Raw genomic sequence first — 22,539 nt, 5'->3', positions numbered from 1 at the left:
GGCCTTGAGGAGGACTTGAGGAGGAGCCAGTGTGGTGTAGTGGTTAAGAGCGGTAGTCACGTAATCTGGGTAACCGGGTTCGCGTCTCCGCTCCTCCACATGCAGCTGCTGGGTGACCTTGGGCCAGTCACACTTCTTTGAAGTCTCTCAGCCCCACTCACCTCACAGAGTGTTTGTTGTGGGGGAGGAAGGGGAAGGAGATTGTTAGCTGCTTTGAGACTCCTGAAGGGGAGTGAAAGGCGGGATATCAAATCCAAACTCTTCTTCTTCTTCTTGTTGGAGGAGTTCAGCTTCATGTTCCTGCCGCCTAACACCACGCCGCTGCTCCAGCCAACTCTACACCAAGGAGCTTTTCAGGCGATGCTTCGAGGTGACTGATTGCACCACCATCACTCTGCGGGAATTCTGGAAGGACCACTTCGACATCGTCACCTGCTTGAAGATGATCACCACGGCCTGGAACGGGATCAGCCAGAGAAATTTGAATTGCGCTTGGCGCAGCCTGTGGCCGGACTGTGTGGCACCAAGTGACTCTGATGCACCAGAGTCAACAGTGGTGCAGGACATTGTTGCCTTGGGGAGGACCATGGGCCTGGAGGTCACAGAGGAGGACATCAGCGAGCTGGTGGAGGAGCACGACCACGAGCTGACCACCCAGGAGCTGGTCGAACTGCAGGCAGAGGCTGTGCAGGAGCAGGCCTCGCTGGAAGAGGAGGAAGCAACTGAGGAACGACTGTCCTCCAAAGAACTGAGGGACATTTGCCTGAAGTGGAAGGATGTGCAGGCTTTTGCACAGCGGCACCATCCTGACAAGCACGTGGCACATGACCTTGTGAACACTTTTGATGCGAGGGTCATGTCGCCTTTCAGGGAGGTGCTGAAAAGGCGGATGAAGCAGCAGACCATGGACAGGTTCTTCAGCAAGAAGCAAAGAGTGGAAGAGGAACCTTCTTCGAGTTGTCCCCCAGAGTCTTAGAAAATGTACTGTACACTTTGTTGATTTTTAAATGTTTTTCTGTCATGTTTAGAAACTTAATTTATTGTTCCTTCAAGTTTTGAAATACTCTTTACAGTATGTGTGACTTTAAAGAGCACTTAATAAACTCTTGTTGTAGCAAATTTGGCTTTTTTGGACTTTTTTTGACCATAGGAACGCATTAATTGAATTTCAATGCATTCCTATGGGATTTCGTGCTTCGCAAGACGAAAAATTCACTAGACGAAAAAACTCGCGGAATGAATTAATTTCGTCTTGCGAGGCACCACTGTACATGGATTAAGCAATAATAATAATAATGGCTATGAAAAAAAAGTTAATTTGCTTTCCTTTTTCAAACTCCTCTCCATTTTTGATACTTGTGAACAGATGTATCTTAAGAGAATAGCATTCCTAGTCTCCTACCATATTTTTTTTGTGTGTGTGTGTGTAATTGTATGGAGAAATATAGTTGGGTGTTAACAATAAGTACACTGAAGACACCTTGCTCTAAATCTCACCCAACACCTTGATGCTAAACAACATCAGGAACAAGATTGGAACTATCAGACCCCATAGCATATTTTCCAGGGAGCTGGTAGACATTGTCATTCCCTGCAATGCTACTCTCTGGTCAGGTATCATGCAAGCACGAATAGAACCATTGAATAACTGTGCCCCCAACTCCCATCCCAATGAGATGGTCCAGGATGATACCAGGTTCATGAAAGAGTAATAGGGTCACTCACATATCTTTTATCTCTTGATAAAGGTCATCCAACAGGGTGAATAAGGCTGAGTCAGTCTCCAAGGCAGGTTGGAACTCAACAGTAATAGATGCAATCAGGATCCTCCAAGCCCTGTTACAGTTGGACTACTATTACCCTTCCAATCACCTTGCTCAAAAAGGGCGTGTTAGCATGTGGATGGGAGTTGTCTAAAACCATGTCGTTTGAAATGAGTTTTTCAGAAGTAGTGCCTCCTCAAGGATGGCAGGCCCGACTCCCCTGTGTAAAGAACATTTCATACTCCCAATTATTTCTTGTGGCCAGCACAAAACTCTCTACATCTTGAACAAAAGGCCTCTGCTCTGCTCTTGAAAACACGCAAACTGCTAGTCATACCCATAACACCCTCCTGAAAACCAAATATTGTTCTCCACAGTGGCTTTGTGCCGGATCTCCCTTCCAGCATAATAACAGCAAGATCACGTTCTAGTCCTAACTATTCTGCTTTATGACAATAGTGGAGGAGTTGGTGGCAGGCGCAATGCTGCTAGTCTTGGGACCAGCATGAATTGCTTGGAACAAAATGCCCATTGTTTGGCCTCTGACGTTGTCGCTTTGCATTGGGTGGCCTTGAACGCTACACATCCTGGGACTCTCTTAAAAAGATGCCATTGAGATGCGTGTGGCTCACACAATCCTTCTGCCTCCTACTGAGAACTCTTCCTGTCACTTCCATTCTCCTGAGGAAACACTGTCTAGCAAGCCCTGCATAATGTGCAACAAGTTTGTGGGAAGCTGGAAACTTGTCTCTAGTGAAAACTTTGATGACTACATGAAAGAACTGGGTGAGATTTGATTTGGATATTGGTATACTGCTGCCATCGCTGTACATTTCAGTGACGTCTTCTTTTGGTACCTATTGCTTTTCACTCAGATCATTAAACTTTTTTCTTAAGCATCTTGAAAAGGAAGCTGAACAAGAGAAATTATTCATTTCTTCTGTCTTACTAACCATGCTCAGATTCTGTCCTTTCCTTTCATTGTTGTCTTGCATATTGTGAAATTGCATCTGTTAGTGATGGCCTGGTGTTTTTCAGAGCCCAGTTTTGTATCATGAATTCTGTTTTCCTTCCGCAGAAATATTGGATATCATATAGTGTCCCATATTCTTTTAGGGTTTGTTTCTTTTAATTACAGATGGGGAAGAAATTCTGTTTCTTTTGCATTCAAAGGTGAACCTACCTAATTTGCATTTTCCGAAACAATATGAAAACAAAAACACAGCTATCTTTCAGAATTCACATTTAACTGAATTTTGTAATGCAAGTACGTAGCCATGTTCTGCATACAAAGATATGTATGCTTGATCAATGTGTCTATAAACTTATTAGTGAAAAAAGCATACAAAATGCATCATTTGCAAAAAAATAAAATAAATGTGTATAGTAGTGTATAAAGAGAGAATTGCCCTAAAATGCTAATATAGTTTCAAGAATGCTGACTTGATATGTTGTAGGATCAGTACATTTGTTAGGCAGTACACTACCAGGTTGCAGTTCAAACAGTTAAAATACACAATGAAAATTTCATTTCTTAAATGGAGATTTTTGGGGGAGGGCTGATTAATACATATGTATGTATTCATCAAGAAATGCCTGCAGCACTAACAGTGAAATCTTAAACACATCTACTTAGAAGTTCAATGAGTTCAGTAAGACTTATCCCCTGGTAAGTGAATGCAAGATTGCAGCATTAAGGGATAATTTGTATCTGTGAATGAACTATTACAGACCCCCAAAAAAGCACTACACAGAGATCACTTGATATCACCTCAAATGCATTATTTATCAGTGGAGCTAGTCCGCATATGCAGATGTGAGCCTTCAGATATTGAGTACTCAAAAGAGAAACCAAGTCTTGTATATTCATGTCTGAATTGCTTCTGTGTATAGGGGATATGTGATATAAGGCAGTCCTGTCTTCACTGGTCTTCTATTCAATCCAGTATTGCATTCTGTGTCATATTGACTTTTGCATTTAAACACACCAGTGTGGTTGACAGATGTTCCCCTTTGTCTTTAAGATAATTTGCTAATCCCTAATAATCTTCCCATTCAAATATGGTTTGGGGAGAACATGGGCAATCAATAATTATAGCACTCTCCACTAATACTGTAATTCTCTCCAGCTGACATTCCTTTTTTCACTTATAGTTTTCAGATGTATTTTTGAGGTCGGGGAATGTGTAATGTATGCAATGCCCAGTGGGGTATAATGTTCTTTATCTGGTTTGTAGGGGTGGGGTTGGCCACCAGAAAACTTGGCAGCTTGGCCAAACCCAAAGTCATCATCAGCATGAAGGGTGATGAAGTAACAATCAGAACTGAAAGCACCTTCAAAAATACACAGATCACTTTCAAGTTGGGGCAAGAATTTCAAGAAACCACTGCAGATGACAGGAAAACAAAGGTGAGAGATAGCTTCCACCTTAACTTTCTTCCTTTTAACAGTGCTGTAAGGTCTTCAGTTCAGTTTTGACAGAAACCAAGATAACTTGATATGTGGGATACAGATAGTGCAGGACTTGTTAACATTACACTTGTTCCAAGTCTTAATAATAATAATAATAATAATAATAATAATAATAATAATAATTTATTATTTATACCCCGCCCATCTGGCTGGGCCTCCCCAGCCACTCTGGGCAGCTTCCATAGAAACCAAAAATACACTAAAATATCACACATTAAAAACTTCCCTGAACCTGCCTTAAGATGTCTTCTGAATGTCAGGTAGTTGTTTATCGCTTTGACATCTGCTGGAAGGGCGTTCCACAGGGCGGGCGCCACTACTGAGAAGGCCCTCTGCCTGGTTCCCTGTAGCTTTGCTTCTCACAATGAGGGAACCGCCAGAAGGCCCTCGGCGCTGGACCTCAGCGTCCCGGCAGAATGATGGGGGTGGAGACGCTCCTTCAGGTATACTGGACCGAGGCCGTTTAGGGCTTTAAAGGTCAGCACCAACACTTTGAATTGTGCTCGGAAATGTACTGGGAGCCAATGTAGGTCTTTCCAGACCGGTGTTATATGGCCTCGGCGGCCGCCCCCAGTCACCAGTCTAGTTGCCGCATTCTGGATTAGTTGTAGTTTCCGAGTCACCTTCAAAGGTAGCCCCACGCAGAGCGCATTGCAGTAGTCCAAGCGGGAGATAACCAGAGCATGCACCACTCTGGTGAGACAGTCCGCAGGCAGATAGGGTCTCAGCCTTCGTACCAGATGGAGCTGGTAAACAGCTGCTCTGGACACAGATTTGACCTGTGCCTCCATGGACAGCTGTGAGTCCAAAATGACTCCCAGGCTGCGCACCTGGTCCTTCAGGGGCACAGTTACCCCATTCAAGACCAGGGAATCCTCCACACCTGCCCGCCTCCTGTCCCCCCAAAATAGTACTTCTGTCTTGTCAGCATTCAACCTCAATCTGTTAGCCACCATCCATCCTCCAACCGCCTCCAGACACTCACATAGGACCTTCACCGCCTTCACTGGTTCTGATTTAAAAGAGAGGTAGAGCTGGGTATCATCTGCATACTGATGAACACCCAGCCCAAACAGTCAATAGCCCTGGTTAACTCCAAATTCCAGCGGGCCACCAGGGAATCAGCTGAAAGGCCATCAACATGGGATAAAACATCCCCTACCACTCTCTGGAAACCATTTGGATCCATTAAGTGGCGGGGGCGGACCATCCGAATTGGTCCCACCTCCCTGCAGAGGGGATGGGTCGCAGAGAAGTCCAGTTGCACCAGGAAGTGATCTGACCATGGCACTTCTTTCGTTTCGCTTTTACTTAGTGTCAGATCACCAACATCCATAGAGGTAAACACCAGGTCCAAGGCATGTCCGTGGCTATGGGTTGTATTCAGGGACAGCCCCATGGAGGCCATGCTTTCCACGAAGTCCCGAGCGGCCCCTTGTAAGGTTGTGTCGGCATGGATGTTAAAATCCCCTAGGACGACCAAACTAGGTGTCTCCAGGAGAACATCTGCCATGACCTGAAGCAGCTCGGGCAGGGAATCCTTGGTGCAGCGGGGAGCTCGGTACACCTAAAGGAATCCTGTACTACCCCTATTGCCCAACTTCCAGAACATGCACTCGGAAAACTGGGTCTTCCCAATAGGACGCCTGGTGCAAACTAATGACTTCCTAAAAATCACTGCAACCCCCCCTCCCCGCCCACATGACCTGGGTTGCTGTGTGTAAGAGAAACCTGGTGGACAAGCAGCGGCAAGGACAGGCCCATCTGCTTCATCCAATCAAGTCTCTGTTACACATGCCAGGTCAAGTCCTCCATCCATGATCAAGTCATGGATGGCAGTGGTCTTATGAATCATTGACCTGGCATTGCACAGCAACACCTTCAGGTCATGTGGGTATCCCTTGCTGATTCTAGTATCCATCCGGTCAGGACCAGACCAGGAGGCTGGAATAGTCCTCAGACAACAACAAAACATGCCCCCTCTGTAATGACATGGTCTAATCTTAGCGTAACTCCTCCTCCTACCCGTGATCACTGAGATCGGTTGTCCCAGTGCATCCCCCCCCCTGTGGAACATGCCCCAGCCATTTTGTGGGCTGGGGCCCACTCCCCGGTAGCCCTGACCCCTCCCATTAAGAACAAAATAACACCTTAAACAAACAAACAAACAAACAAAACCAATAAAACAATACAAACAAAAAACTGTAAAAATTACAAAAACAACAAAATCAAAAAAATTTCCCAAGCCCAACCAAACATCCACCCCACCCCCCACATACAAAAAATTCAAAAGAAAATTTTAAAAACACTCCAGCAACAGTCCTAGTGAAGCCTGTCAGGTAAGTGGCAGGAGCAGGACCCTCAGGCACTCACACAGGGGAGTCCTCCTGGGCAGCAGGCAGCAAGCAGTCCTTGTGAGGCTTCAGGCCCCGCCCAGGCCAGATGGTAAGTGGCAAGAGCAGGGCCCTCAGGCACTCACACAGGGGAGACCTCCTGGGCAGCAGGCAGCAAGCAGTCCTTGTGAGGCTTCAGGCCCCGCCCCAGGCCAGATGGTAAGTGGCAAGAGCAGGGCCCTCAGGCACTCACACAGGGGAGACCTCCTGGGCAGCAGGCAGCAAGCAGTCCTTGTGAGGCTTCAGGCCCCGCCCCAGGCCAGATGGTAAGTGGCAAGAGCAGGGCCCTCAGGCACTCACACAGGGGAGACCTCCTGGGCAGCAGGCAGCAAGCAGTCCTTGTGAGGCTTCAGGCCCCGCCCCAGGCCAGATGGTAAGTGGCAGGAGCAGGACCCTCAGGCACTCACACAGGGGAGACCTCCTGGGCAGCAGGCAGCAAGCAGTCCTTGTGAAGCTTCAGGCCCCGCCCCAGGCCAGATGGTAAGTGGCAAGAGCAGGGCCCTCAGGCACTCACCACAGGGGAGTCTTCCTGGGCCAAGGGATGAAAAGTTCCTTCCAGGAGAACAGCACTTACCCAGGTTTCCTTCTCTGTCAGAGATCACTGGAGGCCTCTTTTTTTTTTTTGTAATATGTTCTGCCAATTTACAAATATACAGGTCAAGCACTACTGGAGAAACACAAACTCTCCAACAGACAACCAAAGTATTCCGCTATCACATCAGATATTGCAGGAGACAGCCAGCACCCCAAAACACTGTTAGCTTATGAAGTCCAACACTCAGTTCTCTCAGAGTAAACTCAGCTTGGCATTTCTTCTTTCTAGAACATTTTTTAAAAATAAAAATAGTTGTCAACGTCATCATAGACCAAAGTTAGTTATGTTCATTCATTTTAGTGCATCTACTCTAAGTGTGACTAAGTATTTAATACAACTTGATTACTAACATTTAAATAGGAATTCAGTGCATTCATTGTAGTGGGGGTGTATGGGGTGCTAGGAGACAGCTAGTAGCTCTAGTGGGGGGCACATTATTCTCCTTTTGATGTAGTTTGTCCACCTTTGATCCCCACCTTGCACTCAGCTCTTACCTGTGGCTCCTAGAAGCTGTTACTATGAGACAGCAGCCACACCCCAGGAAATGGCTTTGACTGGCCAACGGGTCTCAAATCCTCCGTGAGTTAGGGACTTCCCCCTGTATGTGAAGACAGGCTCAAGCAGATTGAGCGGATGAGACCAATAGTGGAGCCAATGGTCAAGATGACAGTTTCTATATGTGCTATAGATAGAAATGATGAGGACCTCTGTACAACTACCCAGGCTTGCACCCCAAGGAAGTCACTTTGATGCTGCTAATGCAGTGATCTGACTTCACTCCCAGAGACGTACTCCGTTGTCTCTTGAGACAACAAGTGACACCAGGTGTGCTGTGCACCCACTCAATCTGCTCTTGAGGTACTAACTGTTGATCAACAACTTCTTTCCTTTCTTCCTTTCTTCTGGTTCTTTATCTTGAAAGTGAACTTGGACCAGACAGTCCTTCAAATCAGAGATGCCTTCAACCTCCCCTGTTCCTGTCCTGGCTCCACCTATGTAACTTATGCTTCAGCAAAGCATAAACAGGTGTCAGCCCAATCAGTTGCTTGGACAGAGATCACCAGGAGCCTCATTTACAAGAAGGATACTGTATAATAAAACTACTACTACTACTACTACTACTATGATGATTATTAGAAAGAAATAAGTGCTCTTGAGATATAATGCTACTTGAATAACAGGGATGTATATGGCTGCCCCACTCCCCGTAAATGGCATCCCAACTTTGACTTGATATTTGCAGGAAAAAAATAAGCAAAGTAGTCACATTTTAATTTTTTCTCTTTGTTTCTCCAGACTGTTGTAACCTTAGAAAAAGGCGCATTGGTTCAAATGCAGAAGTGGAATGGCAAAGAATCAACAATAAGGAGGAAACTAGTTGATGGGAAAATGGTGGTGGTAAGTTACTGTTTTAAATTACATAATACGGGACCCATTCTAGGCAGTTTTCAATCACATTGATTTCAGTGAGAAATCTATAACCATGTTATTAGCTTTCTCGTTGTAATAGTGGGATTTGAAGGATTGTGCCCAACATTTTTGAAGGGCATTTTTGCCAGTTTTGAATGGCAAGCCTCCAATCACTGTTATAATTTCTAGAAAGGGCAGACTTCAAGGGCCTGTTTAAAACAGATTACACAGTTTTAAAACTACTTTGTAGCTAAGGGGAAAGTACACTTGAATTAGATTTAGCAATGGTTCAAGAATGGCTGGATTTCATCTTGTTTTTCTCCACTTGTATGCCCAGTTTAATGCAAATGCCAACCTTGATGAAGGTTAGGGGTTTCAAGGTTGTGCATGTGGCTTTGGCTTGAACATAATCAGGTTTAAGGTTTTCAAGTAGTTGCCACCACATAACCATCTGCCAGTGCTCAGGGATCAGGAGCCAAGCAAGGAACCAAATTGTTCCCCATCTGCCATACACATTATGGATTAAAAGTATTTCATGACTGCATGTAATGTATTTACAACAGCATTTTTTAAATGACTGCATGCAGGGCTGGGGTGTGTGTTTCGATTTGAGGTGTGTGCAAGCCCCACAAGTAACTGCTAGGGATGAAAGATCGGTACAAAGCCAATTGTGGGATAGAGAAGTATGCACAAGCAAAAACTGGATACTAGCCACACCACATAGTGCAAGTTATAATTAGTCAAGATGTTTCGATAGTGTTAAAATAAAGATGCATTTCCCAGGTGGACTGTTTTCCTTCCATCTTCAAGCATTGGTTGATAGTGTAATGCAAGGGTGGGAAACTTGTGGCCCTCCAGATGTTGCTGAACTCCATCTACCATGTTCCCTGGCCATTGAGCATGCTTGCTGGGGCTGATGGGAGTTGTAGTTCAGCAATATCTAGAAGACCACAGGTTCTCCGCTCCTGATGTAATGTCATTTCACTAGGCTTTATACAATCGTAACCCACATGTCCAATGTTATTTTTGATTTTTCAGGAATGCACCATGAAAGGTGTCACCTGCACAAGAGTCTATGAGAAGATGTGAGGAATCTCCAAGTCCCTACTCAACTGAATCTAGTTTGTCCAATCCACATTATTTCTGTGGGGAAGCGGTGGAGCTAAACATCGTGCCCTTTTCCCCCTCAATTCATTTAACTATAAGCAACTAAGCTGTAAACATAGATTTAGAAATGGCTGTGTAAGCAAATGTGGAAGTATTTGCGATTCAATAAATGCTTACTGCTATCCGACCCATGAATGTATTATTTTACTGCATAGAATGTGCTAGACAGAAGTGAGTCTCTCTGTGTGAAAAGAAATCAATTCTCTTAGGCCAGAGAGCAGATAAATGAAAGAAAATCTCATACATAGGGTGAATTCTGGAGAATAAACACCTGGCCAATAAATGAAAGCTTATTCAGTTACTCAGGCTGCAACCGGGGCTAGAAAATAAATTGTAGAATACAGATAGCTTCTAGAACTATTTTTTCACCTCCACCCAGAAATATCACTTCATTCTGTTGAATGCCAGGCACATTAATTTAAGCATACCTGAACTGCATAACATATTATTTAATTTAAAAAAATCCTTCCAGCAGCACCTTAGAGACCAACTAAGTTTGTTATTTGTATGAGCTTTTGTGTGCATGCACACTTCTTCAGATACATGCACACGAAAGCTCATACCAATAACAAACTTAGTTGGTCTCAAAGGTGCTACTGGAAGAATTTTTCAAATTTTGTTTTGACTACGGCAGACCAACATGGCTACCTACCTGTAACTAAGACTATGTTATTTAATGAAAATGTCGTTTGGTTTGTTACTTTGCCACCAAATTTGAATCAATAAATGAAGGCAGCATATCACAGTGCAGAGAAAAACACTGACAATGTCCTCAAGAGAGCCAGCACCAAACATTGTATCAACTGCCAGAGCAATTCCCATTCTCCTCAGAATCTGACCATCCCTGCTATGACACCTCCATGGGACTCATGACACACAAAACACATGTCTTGAAGAATCTTGAGTTACAGAATGTCATTAAAACTGGGGGGTTGTGCCAAAGTATTAACAGAAAAGATTGGTTTTGAGGAGAGATTGGAAGTAAGTAAGAGAAATGGTATCACATGGGTGTTCTGGGAGTTAGTACCAATAGGGCAGCAGGGGAGAAAGGACAGAGTCTTTTGAGGCAGCTTGTTTGGAAAATATTTACTTATTATAAAGTGTCATATCCAAAGGTGTTGCTCAGTTGATGCAAAGTCTTCTGTTAGTGGAAAGGGAAAGGAAGCAATTACTTGCAAATTCCTCCCTGTACCCCCGTGTCCACTAAATCTGTTCCAGGGAAATGGGGGACCCTCCTGAGGAGATGCAACGGAGCTTGGTAGGATCGCTGGAAACGGCCCACCTCACTGTTCCATTGACAAAAAGACTTTAACATCAGCTGAGAGCCAGTGTGGTGTAGTGGTTAAGAGCAGTGGACTCGTAATCTGGGGAACCGTAATCAATTCCCCACTCCTTCACGTGCAGCTGCTGGGTGACCTTGGACTAGTCACACTTCTCTGAAGTCTCTCAGCCTCACTCACCTCACAGACAAAATAAAAAAATTCCTTCCAGTAGCACCTTAAAGACCAACTAAGTTAGTTCTTGGTATGAGCATGCACACTTCTTCAGATACACAGTGTATCACCTCACAGAGTGTTTGTTGTAGGGGAGGAAAAAAAGGAGATTGTTAGCCGCTTTGAGACTCCTTAGGGTAGTAATAAAGCGGCATATCAAATCCAAATTCTTCTTCTTCTTCTTGATGCCATTCAATACAACCCAGCTTTTGTTGTTTCTCTGTGAAATATACTAAAACACATAAAGATTTAAGGTTCAAAGATAAAGCCACTAGTTAAAACAGAGGCAACAGAATAGCCATTTAAAATCAAACTCAACCAAGTTCTTGAAACCTTTGCCCAAGTTCTTCAAAAGCCTTCAGGTATGAACACATTTTAATGTCCTAGTGAAAAAAGAGTACAAGGGGAGGGAGTCTGCTGGACTTCTCAAGCCACCAAATTTCACAAGGAGGGTACCACACCTGTTTTAATTGCAAGTTTTGGAACTATTTAAAACTGCATTTTAAATTATTATAGCCTGCCCTGGTACCTTAGGGTGAAGGGTGTATAATTTAAATGATGACTGACGATGATGACTGGTGGTAGTAACCCTAGTTCATAGTTCTAATGCCAGCAAATGAGAACTACCAGTTTAGGTAGGCCACAGTTGCCAATTTGAGGAGGCAGAGATAGGAAACAGGAAGAGGGTATGCAGGGCCCAGAAAGCCAGGACTCAAAAAGCAACAACCAGAACTGCTGTAGGTTGAGTTGTTCTGTCTAGTGTTTGCAGCTGAGAAAAAAATACATAGCCAAACTGTGGGAATGTTCTGGGGTGCAGGAGAGGATATATTGACTAATTATATCCTTGTCCAACTTGTGCTAACAAGTTCCCAAAATATCAGCAGAGTTTATAAACATTCCCCTTTAAGTTCGCAACGGTAACGTGTGCACAGGTTCGCTAGAACCTCTATAATAATTACTCTGGTAATTTCCCCTTTGTTCCCTCTTAAAATACAAGACACAACACAGTCTTTATAAAAGTATAAAAGAGTTTACTCACAATCTGTTCACAATATGATCCCAGACGGCAGACAGGCTTTAAAAGGTAAAATACACTTAGAATCTATCTTATAGGAAGATAGCCCTCTCCTCTCTTGGCTGAGAGCCAAGAGGGCATCCTGCTTCTTCGAAAGGTGATGGCAGAGAGAGAGAGATGGCTGCCTGCCTGTGCTTTTGTCATTACCTGCACAGGTGAGGCCACACCCACCTCTGGTCACATGCGGAGGAAGTCCGTCCCCAGGAAGTTTACCTGTTTGGTGGACAGACATCCCTCCCCATGTTGTAACATGTACACTCTAGGAATGTTGTCATTGACTGCTCCTGTGTTTACATCCCACACAAATGACAACTCCAGCAGAGACACATCCAGGGATGGGGGAGAAATTCAATTCAATTCACATTTATATGTGAGCCTATATGTAATTATCACTTTCCAAAACAATAAGTGAACTGAAACACTGGCATCCTTTGAAATCTGCACTTCTACAAAGTTTGCAATGCAGTTCTCCAGCCCAGTAATGTGTACAAAAATGCATATACCAGGGCAAAGTGTGCATTAAAAATCGTGCATTTGTGAAAATAACATACAAGAATGTGTTATAGTAGGAGGAATTGCTTTGTAAAAATGTGCATATCAGGCAAAATTGCATATCTGCATAAATTTGCACTAAAATGTTGATGAATTTTTGGGATTACTTCTAAAAATATCACAAACTTGATGTGGAAGGTGTGGAGATTATAAGATTGGAAAAATGAGAAATGGGATAACTGGAAATTGTTGGATTCACTATACCTGGACACTGCAAGTAGAACTACAAGTCTTGAAACAAATAATACAGCCCTGGCATGGGCTGAATTTTGCATAGATCCACCAAACGCACATAATCACAATATAATAATATGTGCTGCAATCCTATGCACACTTTCCAGGCAGTAAACAGATATCAATTTATTAATAACAATAGCAGTAATAAAGCTTTCCAAGCAGTAAAAGTTAGCTACTTTATATACCACGGCTCCCTTCTAGAAATATGCTTATAGCAGTCACTTAGTTTGACAAATGGCATTTCCTAAGTGGGTGATCGTTTTAAAAGAGCATTCGAATACAGCATTTAGAACTCCCTCAGAACTCATGGAAAGAATTAGGCTGTTTATCAAGAAGGAAATTCCTGCATATCTTGCTATTTCAGTGCAGTGCATTGGGCGACAGGTCATTGTGCTTCATATGGGAAACTAGTTGCCTGAAATTAATAACATAATTTGGAGTAAAGGGCAAAACATCATTAAAAAGCAATATAGTTCCAAAGGCAAGTATGGGTGGAGCTTGTCACAAAGCAGTTTGTATCATTGTGTTACACGAGAATTTTGGATGGTACATCAGCTTCTCAACATGCTTTCCCAGAGGCAATTTACTTTCAACAATATATAATGTTATTTAAGGAAAGGGAGAGCTCATGGGATTTTGAACAGAATAGCCAAGGTTGATTTGATAGGTCAACAACTTGGCTTGGTGTCAAGCACTTTGATCCCAAAACTTGCTACCATATGTGGACAAATGTTATGTAGGCTGTTTTAGGTGTTTTTTTATTTTAAAAAGAGGGTCCAGTCTATTACTCAAAGAATGAAAAATATGTGAACTCAGTCCTTTAGTTTTCTACAAGAAAAATTATCGCAGTATGAAGGAAGACACACGGCGGGACTAGAAGGTTGGCTATTTGTTCTGGGCCTCATCTTCATTATTCTAGTTTGGGATTCAGTTTAAAACCCAAAACACACGTTGGATATCAGAACGAGTGCATACTGATTTCAGAAGGATCTCCAAGATGGCTTATGTAAAATAATGGTTTACAGCAAAAAAAAATTCCTTCCAGCATATGACATTATTCTGGAAAAAGATACCCTTTCTTTCCAACAGGGTTGCAGGTGTTTTCACTGTGAAAGGGAGGAGTCAAGAGCAGCAACTGGGGCTGATGTGCTGAGCAATGGCAGATCTTTTATTCCCTGTGTGTAGTCTACGCCTAAGAGATGGTTCAAAAATTTGAGTCTTTCACACCCCGTTGGAAAATGCCCTGTGTTTGACACAGGACCAAGGGAGGTGGATACTTGGCCAGGATCTCAGATTTTAGCAATTGGTAAGTTTTGCAGCTTGCTTATATGTGCATCACAGCAGACTATGACACAATTTCTCAGCTTAGTACTGCAAATGTAATCAAGTAAGAGGTAAAAGATCTTTTTGGTTAATTAAAATAGAGTTTGTCCTATTAAAGAGTTTAAGATATTCATAAATATGAGTTTAAAAGGATGGCATAATATTAGACCACGATGAACGTCTTCTTTCAGCTCAACTGATGACATAAACGAGCCAGTATTAGTGGCTGGTGCTGGGTCAAGTAAAAGGTAAAGGAAATGTTGCATTTTTGTGTCTTTGGTGACTTATTTTGTTTCCATGTGAGGTAATTTTTTAAATTTTTAATTGTGGCTGAAGGACCTCAAAAGCTGGAAGTAGCCTGGGTTTTTCTGGACCTCTGAAAGGGCCTGCACACATCTTGACCAGATATGACTGCAGGAACTGTGTTTGCTCCCCGGGTGTCCACTTTTTACAACGAAAGGGGTGCATGCCTAAAGTCTCCCACCTCCTGCACTTTCTCTCTTTGTGCCCCATTGCCGCAGGCACTTCATCCTGGAGGCACAATAGCCAGTTCTTATTTAGAAGGTGAGAGTTCAATTTCTGGTGCAGGAAATTACTCTGTGCTCTTCTGGGACCTTGTCCACAAATTGCTTTTTCAGCATCTGGAGAAAGGGTCAGAGCACAAAAGGAATTTGAGATTCAGAAACAATGTGCTAAAGGGCATGTTTTGGTCTGTGGGTGTTTACTGAAACCTGGGTCTGGCAACAGTCTAAGACTCTGATATGTTTTATAGATGCCACACCAACAGAAATATTGAAGCAGCGATATAGGCTAGAACCTGAATGAATTTTGATGCAAGCAGCTTGATTGTAAGAAAAACACACACCCTCAAATCAGTGTACTAAAAGCACTTTGGTATTGTATTATATATTTTCTTGATTTTCTTATTTCTTTTTCTTTTTGTAAACTTTGCTTTTTGTAAGCTGCGGTGCATACAATTTATGAAGTAAATAAATAAACGAGCTATCTGGAAGTAACCTGAACATTAGATCTACATACACATTGACCTCTGACCAAGGCTTTTTAAAAAGAGGGCAGACAGACCCCAAATGGACCATTGTAGGGTGGGAAATGAGCAGTTCAAAAACAACATTTGGGCAGTTCCACACTTCAAGTCAGGCAAGACAGGGCTGGTGGCCAAATCCAGTCACCCCCTGTCTACATGCCTGGGCAACTGCAGGACATGGGCAAAACATCAGCAGAGTCCACTCCATGCAGAGACCAGAGAAAAAAAACACACACACAGGCAGCAGGATTCTTCATTAAGAGTTTTACTGAGGCTTAAAGCATACGGGAACTTACTGGATCCCCAGTAAGGCAAAATCTTTGCTCAAAAGTGCACCATCCAGTTGCAGAAGCAAAAACACAGGAAGAGGGAAAGGAGGATAAGGAAGGATAAGGAACTGCATTCTGCGCCAGGTTTATATCACTCTGTCTCTGAATTTGTATCACTCTGTCTCTGACCTTGAATTCCCACATGACTCACAGAAAAATACCAGCTGTGGGCACGCTTTGTCAAGAAAGTACAGTACCAGAATGTTCTAGGAAATTAAGGAAGCTTCTGCACCCATAAAACGTCCATCCCTGGCAAAGTAGTATTATGTTTTCTGTGATGCAGAAAGTAACTGATAAGGATGTGAAAAGTAACTTCAGTAGTCCAGGCTTTCTAGAACCTGAGACTCTGGCCAAACATATGCAGTTCCCCTCTCGCTGCCAAAGACACTTTCCGCAGACTCCACTGCTACCTTCCACAGAGCAGTCACCAACATTTCTAATATTGCATGTTATTGGACGAATGCCTGTGTACTAAGAAGGGTGTGAGCTGGGTCCTGCAGGCCTGCTCTATGGTATTTGTGCTTCTGTGCTTTTTCCTGTTATTCTTCCTCTTTTAATATCCCTCATTCCAAACAAAGCTTTGCTTTCATTCATGATGCCTCTTGTGGGAAGCTTGACTATGATATTTTTCGGCATTAGGGCTGTCAAATCCCCAGTTCTGATGATTTTCTCCCACTCTGTGTAGGCTTCATGGAATGTGACGCTAAGCAAGAAAGCATGTATGCACACCTGAGGAAAATGCACAGGTGCACTGTAGCAGCTGTGAATTATAATCACATGCCACTGGGCAGCTGTATGTTTTCCTTTAGAAAACCCTGAATCTTGACCTTGGCATCACAGCCTCTATTGTCAATAATAGAATCCTCACTGGTTTTCTTGGATTTCAAAAGCAGCCCTGCAGCCAGCTGTTTGCATTTCAAAACTTTAGAAATAGCAGCTGGTGGGAACTCGAGTTAAGGGAAGAGTGACTATTCCTTTCCTTGAAACAGCAACAGCAGGAGTGGCAGCCATGAACAATCTTTACAGGGGAAAGGATAACTGGTTGGTGTTCCGCTGGTAAAAGCTGCCATTTTGGGGCGGCAGAGTGGGCAATAGTGATCTATCAGGATATCTGTCTATTGCAATGGGTCTACATATTTTGCACAAATACTTAATCAGGTTAGCACTTGTTACAGCAGCTTAAGCAAACAAAAAAGGGGGGTGTTGTTATTTAGAATCACCCTCTAATTTCATTAGGGACAATGGAGAAATTCATTTTTATTTTTGGCATTTGAATGAGAAACTGTCCAATTCGCATGTCTCAAACCAATACATGAAACGAAACACAGTTTTAAATCATCCGAATTTTGCGATGATGTTTGCGATGATGTTTTGTGAAAATTGCTAGCAAAAATGTGTACATTAGCCAAAACTGCATGCAAAATATGTTTAGTGTGATAAATGTGCACTAAATTGCTGGTTAAGTTTTATGCATTTAAAAAAAAATCATGAATTGCTGTGGAAATGTGAACTGAATCTTTGGAAAGATGAGAAAGTGGGAGAAACGGAGATTGGCAGATTCACTGTATAAGGTAGTTTCTAATGTCTGACATTTTATTATGTTTTTATATGTACTGGAAGGGCATAAATATAATAATAATAATAATAATAATAATAATAATAATAATAATAATAATGCCTAAATTTCATAGCCACTTGAGAGGTAATTTGGGGCCCCTATACCACCCCCGAATTTGTGGGGGTGGGGGCACTAGGCACAAAGCCCTCCTGTGGGATTTCTGGCTCTCCTGGACGCCGTCCCTGATTCGCGCTGCTGGCTGCAATGATCTTTAAAAGAAACAATTTGGACGAGATTAATTGCACATGCTTCAAGGAAAAAGGGGAGTAAAGACTGCTGACAGAAGAGATCTCTGATAACAAGACAAGAATAAAATATGAGAAGATACGTCAAGATACGGTATGACAAATGAGGGAGGTGGGAGAAAATCTGCCTTCCTTTTTTTATGTGATTTTACAAGAATCCCCTCCCCTAATGAGTCAGAAACTAAGGACTTAAGCTGTGGATTTAAGGCAGTGTGGAGATAAACTTTCAGTCCAAAGCAATGTTTCAAGATGAAGCTGGAAAGCTAAGAGTTTTGGAATGACGCAGTTAAAAATGCCGTCGCCATTTTGGGAGGCATTGTTGGAGCTCTTGGGTCTGGGAGGAGAAAGAGAGAAATAGAGTTGTTTACATATCGTTGATCAACTCCTTGGTGGGACTTAAGAGCGACAAATGCCAAAATTTACGATGGAAAGAGTGATGTTATCTACGAAGGAGATATATGGAAACCATCTGGACTTAGTGGAGGAACGGGAAATCCACACAGGATTATTATACTTGCTATCAGCTTAAGGAGACCAACAGAAGAGATCGTAAAGGAAAAAGAGAAATTATATGAATAAGATATGATGTGGAAACACCAAGATAAGACTGGATAGAATTATGAACTTTGTTTGGACTGATTGGGACTGATTTGGACATTAACACAGTAATAAGAAGATGATTTGAATCCCCCTTTGGATCTTGAAGTATGGGTTCCCCCAACAAAATTTAAAAATTTGGCTTTGTAATTTGGAATTTATATGATGTGATTTAATTTGATGTGATTGGCCAGTTAATAAAAATTATTTTTTTTTAAAAAAAAGAGAGGTAATTTGGGGCCCTTCGGAGGAACCACCAATTCTTTCTCCCAATTCCATGACTAAGGCCTGCATAGCCACAAAAAAGTTATCCTTTACTTCTCTGACCTACAGTAGCTTTTCAAGGATTAAGACTTCCAACTTTCCCTGCCACTGATGGTTATGCCATATTTAGCAGAGTGCCTTTGTGACTGAGATCATAACTCAACCTGCTTTATTCCTTTTAGTTATTTCATATTATTCCTTCAAGTGATCTCAGCAGGGAACCAGTATATGCATTATTTATGTATCCACCTAAGGATTTAAAGTTCATGCCAGAGCATGTCTTAACATTACACAAGAAATATTAAGAAATAGTTCTCCATCCAATAAGCAGATTCTAGTTGTTGGTTTTTGTTTTTTTAAGGCAGCCAAACTCTATTCATTTACATTGATCTAAATGTCTTTCTGCCCTGTTGTTATTGCCACATTGCAACAGTCTGGTGAAGATGGCATTGCTTAATATTGCAATCCTGACATCTCCAGATCACGAACCCAAAGCAATGCCATTTTTGGTTTAGAAGTGAGGCAGTGCTTCAGCTATCATTTTAAAAATTGCATTTAAATCACATCATATATGACTATGAACCAAATATTTTTTGTATGTTTACATACAAACAATAAGCCAAGACCTTTAGAAAGTGCTGGAAAGCACATGGTTATTAATTAAATGTATATCCCATCCTTTGTACCAAAGGAGCCCAAGGTGGCAAACAACAGATGATAAAACATTTTTTTAAATGTCTTTTTAAAAAAATCCAGTACATATGCAGAACGGGAAAGCAGCTCAGCTTAAAAGGCTTGTTGGAAGAGGAATGCTTTCAGGAGGCACTGAAAAGAGAACACACCTTTAACTCCCTTGTCATTCAATAGTCCAACTGCTTCCTCAGTCAGTTTCCTGCTTCTGATACATTTCTATCATTTTTTATTGCTGGTCTTAATGTTTTTAGAGGTAACCTCAAAATCTTCTCTCCCCCCCCCCCACAATCCCTTATTGGGTATTTCAAGCCCACCTAATTTGTTCCTCTCTGTTGAAGGAGCACACACAGTGCCCGGATTTACGTATAAGCTAAACAAGCTATAGCTTAGGGCCCCACTCTTTTGGGGGCCCTCAAAAAAAATTAAAGGGAAAGAAAACTGGATGTACATTTCCAAAATATAAGATAAAAAACAAATAAAATAAAACCTACCTACAGCAACAGTGTTTTGTGTTGTGTAGGCTCCTACAATGGGCCCCGCCTGCTAGCCAGCTCCCTAAAATATCACTGGTTTGCTCATTTTTATATATACACTGGTACCTCGGGTTAAGTACTTAATTCATTCCGGAGGCCCGTTCTTAACCTGAAACTGTTCTTAACCTGAAGTACCACTTTAGCCAATGGGGCCTCCTGCTGCCACTGCGCCGCTGGAGCACGACTTCTGTTCTCATCCTGAAGCAAAGTTCTTAACCTGAAGCACTATTTCTGAGTTAGCGGAGTCTGTAACCTGAAGCGTATGTAACCTGAAGCGTATGTAACCCGAGGTACCACTGTATAGGGTATCTACATTCTGCATGGACGGGTTGCATGGCAACATGTGCAAATGGCTTTAGATACCTATCAGGTAAATTACCATATAGTACATACGGTATAAGGGACGCGGGTGGCGCTGTGGGTAAAAGCCTCAGCGCCTAGGGCTTGCCGATCGAAAGGTCGGTGGTTCGAATCCCCGCGGCGGGGTGCGCTCCCACTGCTCGGTCCCAGCGCCTGCCAACCTAGCAGTTCGAAAGCACCCCCGGGTGCAAGTAGATAAATAGGTACCGCTTACCAGCGGGAAGGTAAACGGCGTTCCGTGTGCTGCGCTGGCTCGCCAGATGCAGCTTTGTCACGCTGGCCACGTGACCCGGAAGTGTCTCCGGACAGCGCTGGCCCCCGGCCTCTTAAGTGAGATGGGCGCACAAACCCCAGAGTCTGTCAAGACTGGCCCGTTCGGGCAGGGGTACCTTTACCTTTACCTTTACATACGGTATATAATTATAGTATATATGGTATATAATTACCATATAGTATATATTCAACACAAAAAGCAGTGACAATTTGTTGTTGACAAAGGGCAGCTGGACATAGAAAGGGCCCCATTACCTTCTGTAGCTTAGGGCCTCATCAAACCTAAATGTGGACCTGACCACACACAGCCTAATTCATTAGTATTTGCAACTCATGAGAAAGATTTCCTCAGTCAGCTGACAAGCCTGCCAGGGGTTTGCACATTTCCTTCTCAGTGACCTAATCCTAATCATAGCAAGAGGACATGTCGCAGCATAGGAGCTCCACCCTCGAGACACAGAAGGTGTCATCACTTTTTAGCACCGAATTACACCACAGCAACAAGGTAGCAGGGTTTAGGTAAGAGGGCAGATGTAGAGAAACATGCCTTGTTATAAGCTGCGGCCTGCCATTCTGACTCAGTTTGTTGCAATAATCCCCCTTTGATCTGACCCCAGCCCTCATTAGCCTCAAGTACCCCTCGCCCTTCTTGTTTTCTTAGGAGAGAAGTAGCAGAACACATGCTTTGCATGCAGAAGGTCACAGGTTCAATAGCTGGCATCCGCAAAAATCAGAAAATAGGGAGGATATTATCTGCCTAAGATTCTGCTGAGCCTCTGCCTGTCAAGAGTGGATCATACTGGGCAAGATGGAGAAGGAGACTGACCTGGTATAAAGAAACCAATTATTTTGATCTGTTAGTAACCCCAAATTTCATTCTTCTTGTTCATACACAGAGCCAGAGTCCTGCCAGTTGACAAGGAGACTGTCTGCAACCCTGACCCCTACACACTCTCAGAAAGCCTGTGTGATGGGCTGGTATTGCCACTCACAACTATTGTGTGAAAAAGTCTGTCTTTTATCTCTCCAATCCACCAGGTTTCCATTATGCCCACTCTTGAGATCCTTTCCGATTCTGCAATTCTATGCTAGTGGAATGTTTGTTTTTCACATAGAAAAGCATTTAAATGCAAAGTCTCCACCTGCAGTTTTTCAGCCTATGGGAGCTGCAGTTAATGGGGAAGAGAGAAACATTTTCTCTTATATATATTTATTAAATTTGCATCCCACCCTTTCTCTCAAATCACCCCTAACAAAATCAATATTCTCTTTTTCTTCTTCTTTTGTTTGGATTCCTATTCTGCAGTAAGGAATTAAAATAGATCACAATTTTACAAAAATGCACATTAGCACAGACTTCCAAGTCAGTAAGGAAAACTGCTAACTGAACCCTTTCTATTTTTAATCTCCCCTGTGTGAGTGCCTGAGGGCCCTGCTCTTGCCACTTACCATCTGGCCTGGGGCGGGGCCTGAAGCCTCACAAGGACTGCTTGCTGCTTGCTGCCTGCTGCCCAGGAAGACTCCCCTGTGTGAGTGCCTGAGGGCCCTGCTCCTTCCTGCCACTTACCACCTGGCCCAGGGCGGGGCCTGAGAGGCCTCACAAGGACTGCTCCTGCCACTTACTATCTGGCCCAGGGTGGGGCCTCACAAGGACGGTTGTTGCCACTGATGCTGCTACTGCCCAGGAGGACCCGAAGGGGTGCAGAGTTCTTTTTAACATGTTTTAACATGTTTTTAAATTTCCCTTTCCCTTTAGATTTTATATATGGGGGTGGGATGGATGTGTGGGTAGGCTTGGGAATTTGTTAGATTTTGATGAATTTGTAATTTTTGTAGTTTTTATTTGTATTGTTTTATTGTTTTTCTGGGTTGTTTTTGTTTTTATTGTTTTAAGGTTTTATTGTTTTAGGCCGCGAAAGAATAACATTAATTGCCATCAATGGAGGCTACTATGAGGCTTGGGATTGCTACCGTGGAGGGGCAAGGGAGGTATGGCGGTGGGGGCAGATGTAATAGGCGAAGAGGATCGAGATATGGATATGCTCGTACCCCTTCCAATCTGCGCCCCATCCCGAGGGACGAGGGTAGGGTGAGCAAGGAT

At 43.0% G+C, this 22,539-nt stretch overlaps 2 protein-coding genes across 2 annotated transcripts in view; one reads left to right on the top strand and one right to left on the bottom strand.

The window, feature by feature from the left end:
• LOC309538458 (myelin P2 protein-like) overlaps positions 1-22,539 on the bottom strand; it is a 94,998-nt gene that overhangs the window by 22,682 nt on the left and 49,777 nt on the right. The gene's annotated exons all lie outside the window — the stretch shown is intronic.
• On the top strand, positions 2,380-9,928 carry LOC309539268 (myelin P2 protein-like). Its single transcript, XM_082235243.1, has 4 exons — positions 2,380-2,549; positions 4,001-4,173; positions 8,521-8,622; positions 9,673-9,928. The coding sequence occupies exons 1-4, from the start codon at positions 2,381-2,383 to the stop codon at positions 9,721-9,723; spliced, it is 495 nt and encodes a 164-aa protein (XP_082091369.1). The 5' UTR covers position 2,380; the 3' UTR covers positions 9,724-9,928.

Source organism: Podarcis vaucheri (genome assembly GCF_965113315.1).
Source record: "Podarcis vaucheri genome assembly, chromosome: 8".
NCBI classification, from domain to species: domain Eukaryota; kingdom Metazoa; phylum Chordata; class Lepidosauria; order Squamata; family Lacertidae; genus Podarcis; species Podarcis vaucheri.
The sequence above is the reverse complement of the archived record's forward strand: the minus strand, read 5'-3'. Positions and strand labels throughout refer to the sequence as shown.

What these genes read in the sequence shown, in the direction of transcription:
- LOC309539268 (XM_082235243.1), top strand. Translation starts at nt 2,381, where the DNA reads ATGCGTGTGGCTCACACAATCCTTCTGCCTCCTACTGAGAACTCTTCC. An exon ending in TGACTACATGAAAGAACTGG is followed by an intron (nt 2,550 to 4,000) that starts GTGAGATTTGAT and finishes TCTGGTTTGTAG; the next exon opens with GGGTGGGGTTGGCCACCAGA. An exon ending in CAGATGACAGGAAAACAAAG is followed by an intron (nt 4,174 to 8,520) that starts GTGAGAGATAGC and finishes TTGTTTCTCCAG; the next exon opens with ACTGTTGTAACCTTAGAAAA.